The 21,610-nt window shown below is 30.7% G+C and overlaps 1 protein-coding gene across 5 annotated transcripts in view; it reads left to right on the forward strand.

Annotated features, from left to right (window-relative positions):
* Positions 1 to 21,610, forward strand: part of LOC106462876 (chromodomain-helicase-DNA-binding protein 7-like) — a 167,453-nt gene that overhangs the window by 67,731 nt on the left and 78,112 nt on the right. For all 5 annotated transcript variants that reach the window (XM_022390278.1, XM_022390280.1, XM_013922841.2 and 2 more), the window contains 8 exons: positions 2,351 to 2,539; positions 3,845 to 3,899; positions 4,225 to 4,401; positions 4,987 to 5,148; positions 5,745 to 5,825; positions 7,334 to 7,490; positions 8,086 to 8,293; positions 12,392 to 12,468. In XM_022390278.1, coding sequence (XP_022245986.1) covers positions 2,351 to 2,539; positions 3,845 to 3,899; positions 4,225 to 4,401; positions 4,987 to 5,148; positions 5,745 to 5,825; positions 7,334 to 7,490; positions 8,086 to 8,293; positions 12,392 to 12,468 — 1,106 coding nt within the window. The remainder of the gene's footprint in view (positions 1 to 2,350; positions 2,540 to 3,844; positions 3,900 to 4,224; positions 4,402 to 4,986; positions 5,149 to 5,744; positions 5,826 to 7,333; positions 7,491 to 8,085; positions 8,294 to 12,391; positions 12,469 to 21,610) is intronic.

Consider the following 21,610-nt stretch of genomic DNA (forward strand, 5'->3'; position numbering starts at 1 on the left):
ATTGTAAAATTTTTACATTAGATCAGGTAAAATAAAAATAATAGATATTTTCTGATACTATATCTTACCTCCTTTCACAAAATAGCTTTTCACAATTAGTAATGCCCTCTATCGGCACAGTGACTAGCCTACCACCTCCTGCTTCTGCATATCCACATGTGAATGATTATGCAGCAGCTCTACCAATAGGAGCACTTCCCCTATCATAACCAACACCCTCTCCACACTTGCACTCGTTAATCACTTCTCAATTGGCATTAGTACTGTAGAGACGTGCTTGTTTGTCGACGTTATCCTTTATACTACAGACTTAGTTTTTCTTTTCTATGTTTTTGTTGTTTCTTTATTTCCATTGGCCTTTTTGCTAGTGTATTGTGGATCACACACTGCGGCAAGTGATGCCTGACCAGGTAAACTTTTTTTTTTGAAAATTCGCAATGTCCATCCTCGATGTCAATTACATTGTAGCTCTACCTACCACGGACCCGATGTACAATTCCAGATGCTGCTGGGTGTTGAGTGTGTGTCTCCATTCAATTTTCATCTATGCTGAAACAATTACGTCTCAGGATTAGGTTATGCACACCATAGTGATGGGGTGCTTCATAGGACTGCTTGTAGTTCTCACTAGTGGTCCTTTGCTTCATAACTTTGTTCATTCCAATCTGTACACTCATGTTCATGGACATGCATGAGTAAAGCAGACAGGGATGCTACCTATTTCTGATGCTCCATGGCTTTGAAACTCTTCCTACTGTGGACCTGACGTACAATTCCAGATACTTTTCTTGGTGTTGTTTGATTAACTCCATCAACGTGGTATCTCTGCTTTTCAAAATAGGGTATCGTGGTCACCCATTGCATTGTCTCCAGTGGTGTGGTCATCTGAACTCCGTGTTTTTCCCTACTTTCTCCAAGTGGAGTATGAGAGTCCTTACCAGTTCCGAGGTGATGGGGTGGTGGACCACGGAGGCTTGTCCTCCTGAGTGATGCATCATATCACTCAGTCGAGAGTAGGGCAGTGGCATTTTGTGGGTGTCGATGGTGTATATCACTTCCTACCTGATGTACAATTCCAGATACTACCAGGTTTGGTTGTAGCATTATGCTATATTAATGTATATATATCTGTCAGATTGCTTTTTCCCACTGCGATATTCCTCCTTCCTACATTACTGGTGGGTCTGATTTTGGATAGAGATAGCCCAGTCACAATTAGAATCATGTCAATGCCGTGGATCCTTCTTGCCACGGACCTGATGTACAGTTCCAGGTACTGCCAGGTTTTGGTTGAAGCACTCCTCCATGTCATGACTACATATATCTATATATATTTATTGTAGTATTCCCCCCAGGCTGAGATATTTCTCCTACCTACAGTTCTCCTGATGTGGTTCCCGGGTGGTCAGATGTTGGTTGGAGATGCTCCAGCTCAGTCCTCCCATGTGGACTGGATACAAACTGCCCAATGCCACCAGGTTTTGGACTGGAGATGCATCCCAGGTTTGCAGTCCCTCTTCCTACTGTCTGCTGGATGAAGGCTATAAAAATTATGCTTTGCCTGAGTAATATCTATATTATAATGTGTAATTTACATTAAATTCTTTACTTCTTGGAAGGGTGGTAAAATTAGAGAATAGGGAATACAGAGAGAGCAAATGTCACAATTCTCATGCTAGTGGAGATTGAAGATTGTTTAAAATATTTCCTTATAAACTTTAAAACTTGTATTAAAATTTGATATAGTATCTATGTTTTGATGCCAAGTTTATTCATATTGATAATAAGGTAGTTTAACTGAATTTTGAATGTAACCGTAAAAGGTTTTGTCATGCGCACTTTGGGTACCCATTGTAAAAGGGTTAAAAAAGGACACTACAGTATTAAGAAAAATGGCTTTGTCATATTATTCAACCAGCTTATTGTTAACTAAATGAAGTGTAGTATTGTTAAATACAACTAGGAAGCTGCTATTAAAAATCAAATTAACTGTAAACAACCTGTCAGATTATATTTGATCATATGACTATACTAGGTATATTTTTAAGGAACCGTATAATTGGTCAATGTTATATTATATTCTCGCTTGAAAGTACAAAAAGATGTTTAGTAGATAAATAATGCTAAGAAATGTTGTTTGGAATTTTTAAAGGAATCTAACTTAATGTAAAGAAAACATTATAAGAAGATTCATTCGTTTTTATGTTGAAAGTGTAAAATATTATGTTCAGGAGCTTGATAAGTTAGGTATTTTGGTATTAATTAGCATTCATAGGATATGTATATATATAGTATGAAGCTAAAGAAAAAAAATAAAGGTGTGAACTAAACAAGCAAAACTTTTTTTCAGCCAAAACTGCATTTTGGCAGACGAGATGGGTCTTGGTAAGACTATCCAGTCCATAGCATTTTTGAATGAAATTGCCAACTATGGAATTCCTGGGCCTTTTCTGGTAATTGCACCACTGTCAACTATAGCTAATTGGCAGAGGGAGTTTGAGACTTGGACAGACCTGAATGTTATAACATACCATGGAACGTAAGGAATTATTTTTATGCTTAAGTGTTCTATTGATATTCAACACTTGTAAGTTTACTGGTTAAAGTAATTTATCAAAATTAAGAGTTCATTGACAGTTTTTAAATTATCACCTGTTTATATATTTGTACGCAATTATTTTAAGAACTAAGAATTCCATGATGTAAAACTTGAAATTAACTTGGATTGCTAACTTTTGGGAATGTATTTAGGTTAAACTTAAAAGTCTAGCACAAGTGTACAGTCTAACAAAATATCAAAGAAGTTTGAAATAATTCCAAAGAAATTAAGGCAATTAATAATATGAACCATGCAAATTTAAAGCTGCATCTTTATTAGTTAAAAATGTAAGTTAAATAAAAGTGTGTTGGGCTAAGGATTCTTCTACGGTAGGTGTTTGTGACATAGTAGCAACAAATTCGACAATAAATGAATGGCACGCACTCTACTTGTTTTTAATATATCTATATATATATATATATATATATATATATATATTCAAAACAAGTTAAATGTATGTACAAAATTCTTTACACCATGGAGACCATAGTTGTATCTTAAACACTATACAGTTCTCTTCCTCCTGTCAAAAGTCCACTTAGGCCAATTCGATTCCTTTAGAATTCAGTTGACAAGCCTATCTAGTTTTCTCTCTATTTCAATTGCAGTAGCATTTGTGTATAGTTCACTTACGTTGTTGTTGAGTTACTGAGGTTGTATCATGCACTTCCAATAATTGTGTGGGCTTTCATACTTTCAATAGTCGTCTGCCTTTTGTCAAAGTCCACTGAAGCGGGTTCAATTACTTTAGAACACCCTTTGATGAAACAACTTATTTTCCTTATCTCTTTCAAAATTGTTAATCTCACTCTAAGGTATCAACTGTTAGGCCTTTCACTCCATGACAGTTAACTTTAAGTTTAACTTTTCTCTGACCAATTATCTCTTTCTTGTGACTACATTTTCTCTGTTTTCACTTGTTTGGTTGCCGTTATTTATGCGTCTATCAGTTATGCCTTCTAGAAATTTCTATAGCCTTGGCTTCAATGTTCAATAGCCTCAACATCAGCGAATACAAATGCAAAATTAATTAATTAACAATACTACTTACACTAAACAGTCTTTTATATCTGACACAGTATCACAAAAAATAAAACAGTTTATTAGGTTAACTGTTTATTCATATTTCTGTACATGTAGTACTGTTTTCTGTTTATTTGTATAACCAAAACTTATTTAAATTGTAAAGCTTACAGTTGAAGTAATATTTAATCATTAATTATCATATATCTATTTCCTTTGTAGATCAACAAGTAGGAATATGATACAAGAATATGAAATGTACTATAGAAATGAAAAGGTAAGAACATTCATCCAACAAAACTTGATGGTTATTAAAACAAAACCAGAAAATAAAATTCTGTTATAGATGACATGTATAAAAAATACTGCTGATACATTTGATTGAAATTTAACATTGAAGTAGTAAGTTCTCAAATATGAAAATATATTTTTATTAAGTAAATGGTCTGAATAATACATTGTGCTACTGAAACAATTGAAAATATTATACTATGAAAAAATTAAACTTCATTTTTTGAGGTAACAGTAATAGTTTTCTGCATATAGTTTATTGATTCTAAATATTTTTGTGTCTTGGATTTATTTTACTTGTTTATTCTAAGCGAGAACGAATCATTGAAATATACAAGTTCAATGTGATGATTACAACCTTTGAGATTTTACTGACGGACTGTCTGGAGCTTCGTGAGATCCCTTGGCGTTGTGTAATCATTGATGAAGCGCACAGATTAAAAAATAGAAACTGTAAACTGTTGGAAGGCTTACGTCTGTTAAATATGGTGAGTTCCTGTAACTGCATGACCATATTTTTATAGAAACAAATAATCAAAGTTTCACATTCTGGCACTTATTTAAAAAAATCCATTATTATAGTTTACCGGTATATTTTATGTTGTTTTACATTTTTAATAAATAGTTGGCAAACTTTTCTATCTGGATATGGTAGAAATGCAAGTTTTTCATTAAAAATAACTTGTTTTTTTGTTGATGTTTTTTACTATTCTATTTTCTTTGTTATGATATCTGATTATTACTTGTGTGGAAACTGTACAGAAGTTTTGAATGATTATTCTATGACTTGTTATGATAGAGAATGAAAAATTATTCTGGCCCTGAATCTAAGTAACACACTTAGAAAGTGTTGGTAAAAATAGTTTTGGTTTCAAAGAATGAAAAGATTCTAATTATTACACACATATTCTGAGTTGTAATTTACTTAAACTAGATCATTTTTAGTTTTCTTTTAAAGTTGTTACAAAAATGATGTAAATAATTTGCATAATAATTTTGGTATGATGCTGAGAAGATGCATTTTAATTGTGATTTTGCTCAATGTTACAGTTATAATTACTTTGTATTTTCAGGAACATAGAGTTCTTCTGACTGGTACACCTTTACAGAATAATGTTGAAGAATTGTTTAGTCTCCTGAATTTTGTAGAACCCAACAGATTTACATCAAATGAGGCTTTTCTTGAAGAGTTTGGAGATTTGAAAACAGAGTCACAAGTAGACAAGCTAAAAGCTGTAAGTGTTTTCTTTCATTGTTTCAAGTGTAATTAATTTTCCAAAAGTATTATTAGCAAGTTTTATTTTAATTTTTATCATATATTTGTTTGATGTTTGAATGATGCATTAATTTATAAAACCTATCCCTGAATTTAATTCCACTGATTAGGAGACATTCAATTACATTGTTGTCGTACTAGCAGGTTTCAAATAGTTTTGCATGGTTAATAATTGAAGTATTTTTTATATCAGGATAATCTCGAGGCCCAGTATAATGTAAAGAATGCCATTTTTAGATTATTTTGTAAAATTTTTGTATGTTTCCTCGAGTTAATTTTAAAATTTCTAGCAACATTTATTTTCTATATATATAATTTCATGAAGAAAGCTGTTGCTTTAGTTTCAAGAAACACTTCAATTTACAGCAGGCACACAGATATATATAAGTATGCATATGGATTGTTTTCTTTATTTTCATTTCACAATTTTTAAGTGATTTTGCTTTTATATTTTGTGCTTGTTTTACAACTTATAGAGCTGAAAACACACACACACATACACACTTGTTTTGAAGTCAGAAAGAGCAGTTTGCTTTAATTTTTGTTTGTTTTTAGATATTAAAACCAATGATGCTAAGAAGATTGAAGGAAGATGTAGAGAAAAGCTTGGTACCAAAGGAAGAAACTATTGTAGAGGTAAAAATTTTAAAGTTCTTCTATTTTATGACTAGTTCATTGAAAGTTTTGCTGGATATGAGTATTTCGAACTATAAAATTACATTGTAATGATAAATTTTTTATTTATAAATAATAAAGTACTCTCGCCTTTTATAGACTAATTTCGAATAGTAAGAATCAGTTATTGATCTATTGTAAATTATGTCCAAAGGTAGGAAATTCAAAATTGTAGCATTTGGACATTGAGCATTTATTAATATGATTTTAGCAGGAAGTTGGTATTACATATTTCCTAGGGTAATTCTACAAGGTCTAGTGGGAGTTTTGATTTCCATAAGTTTGTCATTTTTGTTATTATATTATCATAGTGTACAACTTTTACATTTTAATATACACATTTTCTTCAACAATATCCTGCTGAGAAATTGTATAAAAAATCAGGTAGTTGAAAATAAACCATGAAAACATCACTAAAAGTGTAGAAAGAAATGACATTTTTGTATAAAAGCTGAACAGTTAATTTTTATGATTAAAAAAAAGTTCTGTTGAAAATATTTATTACTCTTGCTAATGTTTATTGCTTATTGGTTAATATTCAGATTTAATGCACAATGATGTCTTGCCATGCTAATACTGAGAGATCACCAGCCTTGGCTGTTGTTGGTCACATTGAATTAAAGCTTTCATTTGTTTAACTGAGTGCAGGAAATTCTGTTTCCAATAGTCAAGTTTAATATACAAGTTAATGTGTTTCTTGGTGGATATTGAATAAAAATATAATTATGTAAAGCAGTTTTTAAGCCAAACTGCCCATTTAAGCACATCAAAACTAGAATTGGTGTTTAATTGTAAATAGAAAATTTCTTTCATCTCTTTTTTTTAACGATTTTTAAAGCAGCACAATTTATTTTTTTTATGAACTTTTGTTTCTTAAGTTTTGACAGAATATCTTTGATATTCATGGTACAATGAACCTTATTTGTATTTATGCAGTCAAATTTGTGTAATAAAAGTGTTCATTGGTTGTTTGTATGACCAATAAAATGTTTTTGACAAAACTTTATACAGTCATGATGCTGTTATGTTATTTCTACTGGAAGCTTATATAAGTCGAGCAAAGAAACATTTATTAAAAGTTATCATCGGTATTATTATGATATAATGCCACACAAACTACTAATCAGTAGATAACAGGAATAAGGTATTATATATAGATATAGATATATTATTTAACATATATTTAATGTTTCTTGCATTAATTTTTAATGTTTCAAGTGTGTGTGTGTGAGATAATTAGTAAGATGTTACTTTATTTGTTTTCAACAAAATATTGAAGTTTAAGTAAAACAAAAGATATGAATTCCAAGAGAGAGATTTGAATTACATTTGGTAGGTGAGGTAATGCGTTTTTGTGCAGTTTATTTATTTAAGATGTGTTTCTTTTTTTCCTTCAGAAATTTGTAATTTCTATAAAAAAAAATTATGTTTACATTAACTTGATGTCAATTGATGTTTATTTCTGTTAGGTGGAACTTACAAATGTCCAGAAGAAATACTATAGGGCTATCTTAGAGCGTAACTTTACCTTCCTAACTAAAGGAAGCACAGGGACCAATGTACCAAACTTGATGAACACCATGATGGAACTCAGAAAATGCTGCATTCACCCTTATTTGATTAATGGTGAGTTAAGATTTCACACAAAGTCTGAAGTTTAAGAAAGTGTTGTGAAAGAAAATTGCTGATGATAAGTGACAATGTGTAATATTTTACCACTTTAAAACAAAACCTATATTTTTGGAAAGTGTTTTGTGTATGGAATGTTTTTTGTGCTCCACCTGAAGAAGAGATTTAACTGAAACATGTCAATAAATATGTTTTTGGTGAGTTAAGACAGTTGTAGGTGCTGTTTGAATGTTTTTAATGCTAGTATTTGATGTAATTAATTCATTGTGAATGATAGTGTATTATATTGTATCTTACTGTTTCATAACTATATAGTTGCCTTTGATGATAAGATTATTTTTATAATGTTTTGAAAGTTGATTTGACATCATTTTCCCATATTACAATGATAGGTTTTTTTAAAATGAAACTAATGCAAAAATAAACTATGGGAATAATTTTTTTATAAGTGTTTTAGAATTTTCAGTGCAGTTCTAAATGCTTGCAATAATTAAAATTTATAATTATTTTATTTTCTCAATTTGAATGCAGTTTTAAGATAACACTAAATGAGCTCTGGGAACTCAGAAAAATTAAATATTTCTCTACTTAGGTGCTGAAGAACAAATCATATCTGAATTTAAAGCAGAACATGGAGAGATGCCTGAATGTAATTTAAGTGCAATGATCCAAGCTTCAGGAAAGTTAGTGTTACTTGACAAGTTATTGCCTCGGCTACGTGCAAATGACCATAGAGTGCTGGTGTTCTCACAAATGGTTCGATGTCTTGATATCTTAGAAGACTATCTTGTTCATCGTAGGTAAGCTTATAGGACTTTCATAGTGTAATTTTAGGTTTTCATGGTGGAGAAGAACAGGACCCTTTGCATAGGTAATCACATAAATTGTATTCAAAGTTATTAGTCCCTTACCTAAGTTATTTCCTTTCTGTTCAGTGATCAAAATAAATTATTCAGAGCTGCAAGCTGTGACAAAACAATGTTGGACCTGAAGAGAACATTCTTTGCACACACAAAAAGTTATGAACCATAACTGAATAAAGATTCAGTTTGTTCATTAAATTTATGTACTTTATCTAAATATTTAGCAATTTTTAGTTTATTAATTAAAAAAGAAAAAATTATGAGTACATTATTGGTTAATCTGAGTAAGTAATTTTAATGTTTATTTTTTATGGTTTCATGGAAGATTAACAGTGAAACCACCCATTGGTCAGTTTTGTTTTTAATCTTGTAGGGTATTGGTGTGCATAGTCTATGACAAATGTACATTAGTGCTATATATATTTTTATGAACAGTATCATTGTTAAAAATTCTTACTTTACAAATTAAAGTTTATATTTTGTTTTTATCTGTCTGCATTTTTGTTTATATCTTCTATGGATGTATACTAACACACTAATCATGTTTAAACATTTAACTTTCTGAAGAAGACTATTATCACTCTGTGTAATAAAATGTTTTTGTTTGATTTTTCATTTTTACTTTACAATGTAATTTTCCAGTCACAGTGTAATGCAGAAAGTGATGAGTGTAAAGCCAATCAGTGCATGAAAAAACGACCATAAATGTTGTTGGCCTAAAAATACACGACATTTTGATGTAGGCCTACTTCAGTGAATTGAACACTATATTATCTCATCTTTCATTATAGAAAATAACATATTCAGTAAGAAATGGTAAATTCAAAAATTGAGTCATGCTGCTTGTAACAAAGGAATAGATTTGTGCAAGATAGAAGAAAGTGATCTAATATCACATATGCAAAGTGAAAAGCATTGTATCAGTGTGAGGCTTTAGAGAATAACTATAGGTTTAGTTTCTTCAGAGATATACAGCACAAGTGTCTCTGAAGATAGTTGGCCAAAAATATGAAATTGTCAAAAGTTTGTTGATGATAGTCCATGAAAAATGGAGATTTGAAAACTCTTCAACCCTATAACTACGACACCATTTTTAAAACCCTTTACATTCAAAATTTAATTAAACTGCTCTTCTATCAACATATTTTAATGAAATCATTATTATCAAGTACATTATGATTTAAAGTTTTATATTATCTAAGTTTTTATTCATATGGTTCAAAAGAAACTTTTATAATATTATTTAAATTGGGTTTTGATATATCATTATGAGCTCGCAGTTACAATTCTCAACTTTAAGAGCTGGTATAGAAAAAACTGTGTATGTGATGCAGACAGTCTCTCTGTACAGCATAAGTGGTTGTTTTCTAGTAATTTGAGTAAATTTCTAGAATTTTTGTCCCGGAGCAAACCAATGCAAAAAATCATCAGTTCAAGATAAGTCATGCTCACTTGCAAAGAAGCAGTGCTGCTAAGCAACAGTTTTAAGTTAAATGGCATGCTTATAACCAATAGCTAGAGTAGATTTCCCACTAATATGACTCTAAATTAACAATAAATGTACATGTTTGTATCCGTTTACAAACGAGGCAAATTAAAGTAGTCCCTTCTTTAAAGCAGGGCCCCTAGTGATTGGCAGTTTTTTTCTCACCTTGTACATATTAGTTTGATACAGTTAAATTCCATTTAGCTTTTACTTATATATATATCTTAGTTAATTATGTATTATTTGTGTTGTAAAATTCATATTTGAAAGGTTTAATGATTTTTAAGGAAAGGAAAAATAAAACATTAAAAATAAACTATAAGTGAAGAGGTAAAGATGTGAAATTATGCATATGACCCAAAGAAGAAATTTTAAGATTATTCAAAAAAAAAGAATTAAAAGGTATGTATATATTTCAATTTCTTAATTTCAAACATTTCATTGCACTTTACGTTGATGATAATAGCTAGAAATAGTGATGATGTAGAGAAAATAGCAAAATTTTATAAATATAACCATTTACCTTAAAACAACTTGTAATATTTATTTAAGAGGTCCTAAAGATAATGAAACTGAAATGTGAAAGTGCAGCACGCGACTTAGTTCTCATATTGTTCAGAAAAAAAAACGAGTGGATAACATTGTTTAAAATTTCGCAGGAATTTTCATAAAAGTATGTAGTTTAGGAAAACTAAAATACTTAATTTTTTTTCACACTATTTTCTGAGAAAAATTCATTATTTAATTTAGTTCTTTGCACTTAGATTCTGAATAGTTCACCTGCAAAGTGAATTTCATTTTGAATATAAAAATACTATTTATTATCTTACAGTTTTCACTTGCATAATCTCTAGAACCTCCTAAATGAATATCAAAGTTGTTTTAAGATTATGTGATGCTTATATTTTATTTTCTATTTTCTCTATCTATCACCAACTCTAGCTATCATCGATGGACAGTGCAATGAAGTACTTAAAATTAAGGAACAGAAATATAGTTTATTTTTAATTTTCCTTTCCTATCCTTTACTGTTTATTACTTATGTTGACGCACATCAACAGGTAACCGTAGGTGATAGAACGGTATGAACAGCAGAGATACCTTAGCCTCAGGCAAAATCATTATATATAAACATGCTTGGTAATGAACCCTTTCAGAACAAGGGGAAGCTTTTGTTATTTTATAGAAATTATTAAACCTTAACATAAATAATGCATAATTAACTAAAATATAAAAGTAAAACCTAAATACAATTTAACTCTCTCTCTCTCTCTCTAACTACAACATTTAGGTAAGAAACAACTGAAGTGTTATTGGGAACAAAGCAGCCAATAATAGTACAACCAGTCACATCCTACCCAAGGATGACAACTTCATGCCAATTTCAAAATAACCTTTGTTGTATTATAGTGTAAAATGAGCTATTTCTAAGAACTATAAACATTTACATGTTGAAAGTACATATAACTTCTAAGGTTCAGTGTTAGAAGGTGGGTGTTGCAACTGTCAGGGATTGAAAAAATTTATTTCTTGTTTCAACTGCAGTCAGCAAAATACTTTGAACCACACACATGTCAAAAGGGCAAGTAAGCTAGTCTAGATTTAAACATACTTGAGTATTGTTTCAAGCTATACTCTGGCAAATTTTTACATTGTTTATAGCTTATTCATAATGTAACATAAACATGTGAGATTTCATTATTGCTTTCAAAGTTTCTTTTGAAATAATGGAATGAAACTAAGATAATATAAAACTTTGAACTATAACATACTTGATGATAATTATTTCATTAAAATACATTGAAAATAAAGTGGTTTATTTACATTTTGAATGTAACTCAGTGGCATGCCCAGAAAGGAGTTTTAAATGACATTGTTGTCATGGGGGTTAAGGCAGTTTTTGAACCAATATAAAGAGCCTATTCTTTTTTTATTATTTCAAGCCTGCAACCATTCATTTGAATTTGATAGTAATAGACATTAATTAAGAAGAAGCAATTTGTGTGTATAAGCTGAGGGTTAACTGACTTTTGTAATTTATGTGTTATAATTTGTAAAGCAGTATTCTGATATTTGAAACTTTCAGTTATACTTTTAGGATGTATACTCGAGTTAGTAATATCTTAATTGTAAATTTTATCACATGTTAATTGTATGTCTTACTGTGGTTATTTTGAAAGGTTAGAGATGGTTATTTTATGCCTGAAATAAGTTAGACATTCTAAGTTTGTATTTAGAATGAAGAGTTAGTTATTAAAGTATTTATCATATAATTGTAATTAAGAAGTGTTATCTTTCTAGTTTTTTAATGGTTAAATGTATTTCTTGGATTAATGAAGTTTTATTTTTTCAGTTATAATAAGTAATATTTATAAGTATGTGAGAGAAAAAATATGTGTATTAATTAACAAGTTATAGTTTTCCCGTGTATCTTACATGTGTTGTTTTCAAGATTATGAATTCATAAATGGTTAAGGGCTGAGCTTGTCTAGTTTACCAGAAAAGTATTTTCAATTTAATTTTGTACTCTATAATATCTAATTACACAGATATCCTTATGAAAGAATAGATGGGAGAGTGCGTGGCAACTTGAGGCAAGCTGCTATTGACCGATTTTGCAAACAAGGTGGGTAATTATACAGTGCTTTTTCTCTAAGTATATTACCTATATTTTTCATGAACACACCTATATTAACATGTATGTTCATAAAAGAACTCGTATATCCTATATCTTAAGAATTTTATGAATAGCATAGTTTTTCCCCACATTTCTGTTATTCCACATATGGTACTATTTAGCAATCTTCTGTATAAAATAGATTGTTGAGTTCTCACATTTTGTTGCATCATTATGTGCTTATGCCACACTGGGCCAAATGGTTATGCATTTTAAAACTGCAAGAATAACCAAGTAAATGTGGCTTAGAATTCTGTAAGTGGCTGTATTTATTTATAATTCCTGATATGTGGATAAATGACAAAATATGGCTCGCAAATCAGAATCATCACAATGGTGAATTATGATGATTAAAGACATACAAATAGGTTTTACTTTTGACTGTGTTTCTGATTATGTTTGGAGGCCACAATGTAAGCGGTGCACTAATGTTGCCATAATTCTTGAGTAAACTATGTAAAAATGCACATCCTCATGAAATGTAATTAAATGCATTGCGAGCTGTTATCTTTTTCTTTGATTTGAAGGCAAAGTATTTTAAGATTCTATTTTTATCTTACAAATTTCAGTTTTACAATCTCTAGAACCTTATATAAAAAGTTGTTTTAAGGTAATGTTTATATTTTATTTGCTAAATTCTCTACAACATCACTATTTCTAGCTATTATCATCAATGTGGAGTGCAATGAAATTTAAATTAAGAAATGGAAATATATACATACCTTTTAACTCTTTTTTTTTTTTCTTCTATAATCTTAAAATTTCTTCTTTGGGTCTTATGCATAATTTCACATCTTTACCTCTTCACTTATAGTTTATTTTTTAATGTTGTATTCTCTTTTCCTTTTGGTTTCTTTATCTTTGATTATTTAGTTCAACACACATCAACAGGTGCCGGTGGGTGATATAACATAAAACATTGGTAGAAATGGTTTAGCCCCCAACAAAATGGTGGTTGCACTTGCTAACTTTATGAATACGTGTTGACCGAGGCAAAGCATAGAATAAATTTTAAAAGTCATTAAACGTTTTGAATAAGAATTTTAAAACAAATACAGTCCAGACCTGCATACCAGTCAACACCTTTAATTAAAGCCATTTTGGCTCAGTTTCAAATATTTCTTTCAATTGAATGTGTATAAATCATCTGCTATCATGGGCACTTGTACTATGGTCAACTTGGCTTGTGGTCACCTGCTTTCCAGTTTCAAGCAGTTTCTTTAAACTCAGTATTGTGGCTACTCAGGCTGGCTCTCACTCGCAGCTGCCCAATTGAGACCTGTCAATCAAAGTGAGGTCACTACCCATACATCGACTGATAGTGGCCATGTCTTGTAGGTGTTACAAACCAGGTGACCATTGATGTTCTCTATTAATGACATGCTAATCCTACCTGATGCTTCACACCTCATGTTGTACTGATGATCACAAATACACAATTAAACAATCAGTATGTTTTCACACTCCTTTAAACTTTGTCACTTGTAACACTTCTACTTCAGTGTCTCTTTAATCTTCTTGTGAACAAAAGATTTGTTCAAAGGGTAAAAATTTGCACATTCATTTAAAGTTTTGTCGCCTTACCTTCCATTTTGTAATAGAACTCTGCTTTCTCAGCCAAATCAATTTTGTCTGTTCTATTGATGGAAATGGAAGAAAGTTGTTCTTTCATTGTTTGAGTATCATTACCACCAAATGTCACCATGTGCCCATAAACAACAGTGTCATGCCTTGGCCTCTGATACTGTGTGGTGCAAGGAAAAGTCAAGAAGTTCATTGTCGTTCTAAATTTTGCATTTATTTGTTAATCAAAATACAGTACAGAATTTTACTTTTTAGACAAGAAATGCAAAGATAGGTATGTAAAGATGTTATTACAACATTCTGTATCAAACAGGAACACAGAAAGGTGAGTATTATGGGTAAGTTGTAAGGGTATGTGCTGCGCCTATAAGGTCTCAGTCTGATCCCAGAGTTGACCCCATACAGTGACACCCGGTAATATGGCCACCCCGCTATGTGGCCATTAACTGCTTAGATCCACAGCTGACCAGATAAATGTGGTTGGACTGTATAATAAAGTAGCACATAGCTGGAGTAACAAACATGGCTATGCTGTGAGAAAACAATGATCACTGGTTTAGACCAAATGAACTTTTAGATTTTGTATTGAACACAATTATTTATTGAAATATACATTTGCCTGTGTTTATACCAGATTGTAGTAAGTATTATATCAATTGTATTTATATATAAACTAGCAAAAGTACTCGGCTTCACTCGGGTTATTAGGTTGATAGTGTGTGTATTCTGAACCCATTTTAACATAAAAGTGTGACCTATATACTTTTGTTGCTAAGCTACATGACATAAAAGCCATTGTTGGAATGCATTGTTAGCAAAATGCACTGGTTTTCTATGTATTAGAAGTTGATATATAAGGAACCACTTCTTTTCTATGTGTTTTTTCACTAGCTTGCCTCATTAAAAAGATGGATAGATAAGTAAAACCCAGGTGCACACCCTCAGGGTCCACTTAGTAAAGGTGCAAAATTTCAGGTTTCTAGGTTCTTTCCTCTTGGAGTTATGGTGGTCACAATTCTATGTGGTTTTTCTCATACGAAAGATGCATACGCAAATACACAGGTGCACACCCTCATGGTCCACTTAGTATGTGTGCAAACTTTCAGGTTTCTGGGTTTTCCTCTTAGAGTTATGGTGGTCACACACACACACACACACACACACATGCCCTTTTATTATTACAGATAAGTTATAATTAAGTATTCAAATTTACACTGCTTTCCCTAGACATGCCTTCCTGTTTTGATTTTGCAGGTCACAAATAAAAGGTAATAAGAATGCTGTGCAATTTGTCATCATTTTGTTTTACATTTTTATTGTGACTATTTCTAGTAGTGTGTATGAATAAGAAAACTCATATTTGCTTTATTGCTGCTGCTGTGACAGATAGTTGTCCTACACACAAATAGACATGGTATTCAAATTTATGGTGTATTGATATCTGACTGAAATACTATCACACATTGAAAAGGTATACAGGTGCTCACTTATATGTATCAGAAAAATTGTGACACGAGGCATATTTGTTTTTTTACCAAACATTGCACATCACACACATTACACTATCAAATGTGTTTGTTACAATATTTTATATTGATATTATGTTATTTATTGAATGCTAAAACATTTTCAAGTGTCATTCCATCACTTTTGATAGAATATGTCATATAAAAGGTAGGCACTTTCAAAAGCTGGTAACTACCACTAAGACACCACTCGCCAATGGTTATCATATGAACAGTTCATCCATAGATATAAACTTTTTAAAAATACAATGAGATTTTGCCATCTGAGGAGGTACCAAAAAGTAAGTTTTTGGTCATGGTCCATGGATTAATGGAATTTCATGGATTCACTGATGTATTCACGTGTTTGGCTCATAGCAAATTCTAACCATTCAATATTACAGGGCAGCTATATGACAGACTTATGACTAAAGGTTAATATATTACTGCCCTTTCTAGGGAAGGGTATCTGTATTGTGACATTTTTAGACAAGGATGAGTCAAAAGGCATAACACTTCAAGAAGGGAACATTCATTGCTCTCAATAAAAGTAGAAAAACTTGCAAAACAGAGTATTTAGGACAGCACTGGGCTTCAAAACCACACCTCAAGTCAATCCAGAACAATATTCTCATCCTCAAAGTAAAGGCTATAGTTAAAATGTTGAGCCCTGTGACTATAGATGCCATTGCAATGAATTTGAGCATACTTTCTAGTACCAGTAATACGATAATAAAGCTTTGTACTGTCAGTTATGGTTTTTGTTTTAGTAGCTCCCAAAGGAGCTGTAAGGCAAGATATTGAATGTCCAACTAAAGAAAAATAACAAATTTGGTGTTATTTTTTTATGCAAAAAATTATGATTATATAGTTATAGTGCAGCTGCTTAAGGTACTTAACATTTTCTACATAGTCTACATTCTTCTGATTAAGCATTAGCATTTTTTGGCTTGAAATAGTTCCAAGCACAGAGTTGTTTAAATTAGTAATATAATTTAAGAATTAATAACTATTCTGCATGTAGATAGTACAGTACTTTAATATAATAAAACATACATATTTATGCAAATTTAAGTCTAGCTCCTCATGCAGTGTTACAACAGAATGATAATTTGTTAATTTTTCACAGAATGTTTGTAGATTTTTTGTGAACAGTCATGCAGATGACAGGAAAGTTCCTAGAAACATCATTACCATTTAGTTAACTGGTTCAAACAAGATTTTCATATTTAAAACATTAAGAACACCTTGTGAACATAGAGTAAAAACTACAATTCAAGTTATAAGTTAAAGATTAAGACAGATGTCCATTTGCCAAACACTTCATCAAATTATATTAGAGAAAGGTAGAATTGGTTAAACTTAATTAATATGTTGGTTTATGCTGTATATTAATGTTTTCATGACTTTAACAAATCAGAAATCTCGAGCCTCTGATATTTTGAGTAAATTTCTAAAGTCATTGTCACTTCAACAAATCAATGTCTAAATGTATTTCTAATTGAAAACACATATCACTATGTTACAAACCTATTGGAGATCCATGTTGCCAGCATAAGACTATCATTAAGAAGTACTGCATGAACACGTTGAACAACTTTATAATCTACATTGTCTAGTTCCATCAGATCCCCACTGTGAACCACATAGCGGCCTCTCACTTCCAGAAGATTCTAAAAGATTAAAATATCATCTTTAGTTTTTAGGAAGTCCAAGATTAGCAGTATAGACACTTTCCAAAAATGAAACAGATATAGCGAAATAAGTCTGAAAGTTGGTTTGATCACTTGGAAAAAACAAGTTAACAATATCTTGATGGGTCATGTGCCAAAGGCCATGTCATCACTTTTGTTGACTTGCATTCAAAATTTTATTGATCTACTATTTTATAAATCTACATCAATAAATTTGGTATCAAGTTGTAGATTATAATTAAAATTTTAATACTATACTTTAGTTAATTTCTTAGTTTAAAAGTAAATATTAAAAAACAGAGCTAAACATCAATTTTTGTGTGTCACATGGTATGCTGAATGCAGCACAAGTTAAAATTAGATGTTTGCGATGTCAAAATACAAAATCTACAGTTTCGTACAAATTGGGAACTCAAACTTCTGATATTGACAAGCTAGAATATAAAATAAGAACATCTTATCTTTTCTATTTGCTAAGATATCGCTCCTGCACTGAATCAAACACAGTGGCCCCCAGTCCACCTCTTTCCCTTTATGGAAATGGTCCCTTATGTACACTTACTTCTATATATCACATTAATAATCAATCAAAAGCTCAGAATGTCCCCCTAGTGATTTTCTCAGCCACTTTGATGTGTTGTTGTGCTAATTTCTTTCTTTTCACACAAGATTTCAAATGATGAGGCAAGTCTTTAGTGAGCTCAAAATTTCATATTTTTTTAAACCCAAATACAGCTTAAATACTACACTTGATAAATTATAGATGACTTCTATGGTATCGATATTGTACTTTATGACCACTAAGCCACATTCAGTCCTCTACAAGTAAGAATAGCTAACATCATGTGTCATGTTTACTGATGTTAGTATGTCAAAAATATATTACTTAACACCTTCAACCTAAGCAGATGTTATCAGCACTGGCCAAAATTTCTGATTTACCTACCAGACGGCGATAATGTCCGATAACATTTGTCTCTCTTTGGCTGACAACTAATCCAAATCATGTTATTATCCACAAACTTAAGAAATTTGAAATTTTTTAAAGTATTTTGATAATTATTTGGAAAGCATGAAAGTGATTCATTCAGAATGTGCAAAATCTTACGGGTTTAAAGAGTTAGTTTTTTTCCCCCATCATCACAAGCACTCCAACATTGTAGGGTATCATAAAACAGACAACAACATAATGTTTTCATATAAATCTTAAATATTATTCACTAGACGTCATCATCATCTGCAAAATATACTGGTTCTTTCATAACAAATATCAGTAATACTTGTCCAACCATCAACTTATTGACCATCAATCTAGCCACCTGAGTGAACATAATTACACAATGCATCAACAATACTACATGCAGAATTAATGCTTACTATAATTCTGAACTTATAATGCATATCTTCACAAAATTTGGGAAGCTTTTAGTAAATGTGAAAAGTCTGTTGTACACAAATAATCAGAATTTTTAATAGTCTTTTTTTCAAAAATTTGTCTTTTAATTTACTGAGTCACTCTGACTCACATTCTGACTAGTCTGGGTTCGTGGTGATTTTTATGCTAAGAATAAAAATACTCTCTTTTTTATCCTATTTAGATTTCATATTTAATTTGCATAACCTCTAGAACTTCCTAAATGAATAATCAAAAGTTTTTTTTGGTAAATCCTTATATTTTATCTGCTCTTTTATCTACCCTAACACTAACCATAGGAAAATCATCAATCATGATCATTTTAAAATGAAATGAAAAGTTGAAGATTATGAAATAAAATGAATAATTCTTCTTCTTTTGATGCATAAATTCATCTTGTTTCATGCAGTTATTATCTCCAAAATTTTGACTGGCAACCTTTTCACATATATTTTTTTGTAAATTTATGTTTTTATTATTGTACTTAGTACTTACTTGAACACAAAGCCTCCCATCCAAAACAATCAACTTGAATGATGCAAATGCCATCCCTACTATCATGTTTGCATTGTTTTTGAAGGACTGATATTAGCCATCCCTACTATCTTTATTTGTTTGCTTGTTTTTTTAATACAGTGTTTCAATAGACATAGGAAGGTTGTATTTATAACCAAATTCTAAATACAATGAGGTTCCAACTGTAATATTGATCATTTATCTATTACTGGCTGGTAATTTCTGTTTCACACTGTACTAAGCTTTCTAAAGGAACACCAAATTTCTATAAAAAAAAAGCTAACTTCAAGGGATACTTATAATTTTGTTTGCACTAGAATTAGGATTTTTTTTGAATTATTACTAGTTAATAATACTTATAAAAGTGGATACTCTGTTTGAAACTATGTCACCTCAGTAAACTTGGTTGATACAACTGTTTTGGTTTTTGAGTTATCATGAATTAATAAAAAAGAGGAAAGAAGAACAAGAAATTCAAACTTTTTGCTATGATATTTACAGACATTCCCACAACTTGCAACTCAGCCATTACATAAATAGTTATAAAAGGAAACACTGTATATTATTGTAAAGTTCTGATGACTTATTGAGAAGATATTTAAAATACCATTCTGATGAACAATCAGAGCCATCCCTACATAGGCAGTGCTTCCACCTGCCTGATAGCTAGCTAGGTTTTATATATATATATATTGATCCCTACTTGTCTTTATAATTGTTTGTTTCCTTTTTATTATGTATTTTTTTGTGCACTAACAATACCGAGCGTGGGGCACGCGTGTACACTAGTGTCCTTCTCGGAATAAGAAAGGAATAATTTTTTCTGTACACTTGTCTAGGAAAGTCACTTCTTACTTACTTAAGATGAAAATTCATAGAAATACTGAAATTTTAATTCACTCCATAAACATGTATATAGTGATTGTATATAGTACAATGAGCTTTAGTTTTGCTCAGACAATACTGTGAACTAGTCATTGTTAATATTCAGACATTTTAAAAGTGGTTTTTAACAGGAATTTTTATGGTCACCATTTTCTTTCTTCAGGATCCCTTCTATTAAGTACTACTGTACTTAATGATAATGGTATAAAGAACACATAAAATGAGCAATTCAGAGTGCAGACTCATTACATGATACAAAGAAGTGTAGATTTAAACTTTGATAATATAAAACTCTAAATTATAAACTATGTTTTAATAGTAAGTTTATTTACATACATTGATAATAAAGCTGTTTAAATAATTTTTGAAGCTAACTGTTTAAAAGTAGTGACCTTCACACTCTGACCCTCCTGTACTCATAGGGTTAGAAAAGTGCACTTTTTTCATTGTACTTAAAAATATTTAAAAGAAAAAGCAACAAAGTAGAGTATTACGAGAACTTTCTAATCATTAAAATAAGATTTATTGTAATAAATCACGATACTGAAGAAAACAAAACCCTAATTTTACTACCACTGTGACTGGTCACCATGATTTGAGTTTCCCCTTAATTATTATTTTATTTGCAGTTCTTTCATTCAAGGAATATTTGAAGGTGTCCTAAAGCATCTGCATGCAAGTCTAACTGTACAGAAACTCTGGCTGTTTTTACTAGATACTGTGTAATATCTTTGACAGAAATTACAATTTAAATAATAAAATCTTTAGAGAATTAGTAAAAAAAAATATTTTTCCTATATATTTACTTATTTTTTTTAACCACTAGAGTATTGGTTACTGCTTAGTAAAGATAGGCTGAAAATGTACAACTAGTAATAAAATTGTAAAATTTTGTTTTGATTTAATTATTTATAACAACTGTGACCTCTAAATATTACTGTTGGCATAATTGGAACCAATTATTGATATCTGTTTTTGGAACCCTTCACTATGGTAGGGTCCTAACTTGAAGAAAAATATTAAAATGATTTTTAGAAAGATTACTGCCATATTTTTCCATTGTTTAGTCTAAACTTGCTGATTAGATGTATTCGTTAGAAATTTATCCAAATAAGAGATACTTAAATCAACTTGATTTGAATTAGTACTTTATTTATAGTATTTCTGGTGTAATACAGATCAGCTGTTGTTTAGAAAAAAATGAGTGTATTTAATTTGGAATCAAAATATAAACTATTTTGTTCAAGTAATAATCACATTTCAATTTACTTTGTATAACAGACTCTTCTGCAAATGTTTTAGGTGTTATGAGTAGTTTGATATTAAAAATTACAGAAATGTAGCAATCTCCTTCATTACACCTTTCAGAACATGTCCTTGAAAAATGTTAAAAATTACAGAAATGTAGCAATCTCCTTCATTACACCTTTCAGAACATGTCCTTGAAAAATGTTAAAAATTACAGAAATGTAGCAATCTCCTTCATTACACTT

Source organism: Limulus polyphemus, unplaced genomic scaffold (genome assembly GCF_000517525.1).
Source record: "Limulus polyphemus unplaced genomic scaffold, Limulus_polyphemus-2.1.2 Scaffold1273, whole genome shotgun sequence".
Lineage (NCBI taxonomy): Eukaryota > Metazoa > Arthropoda > Merostomata > Xiphosura > Limulidae > Limulus > Limulus polyphemus.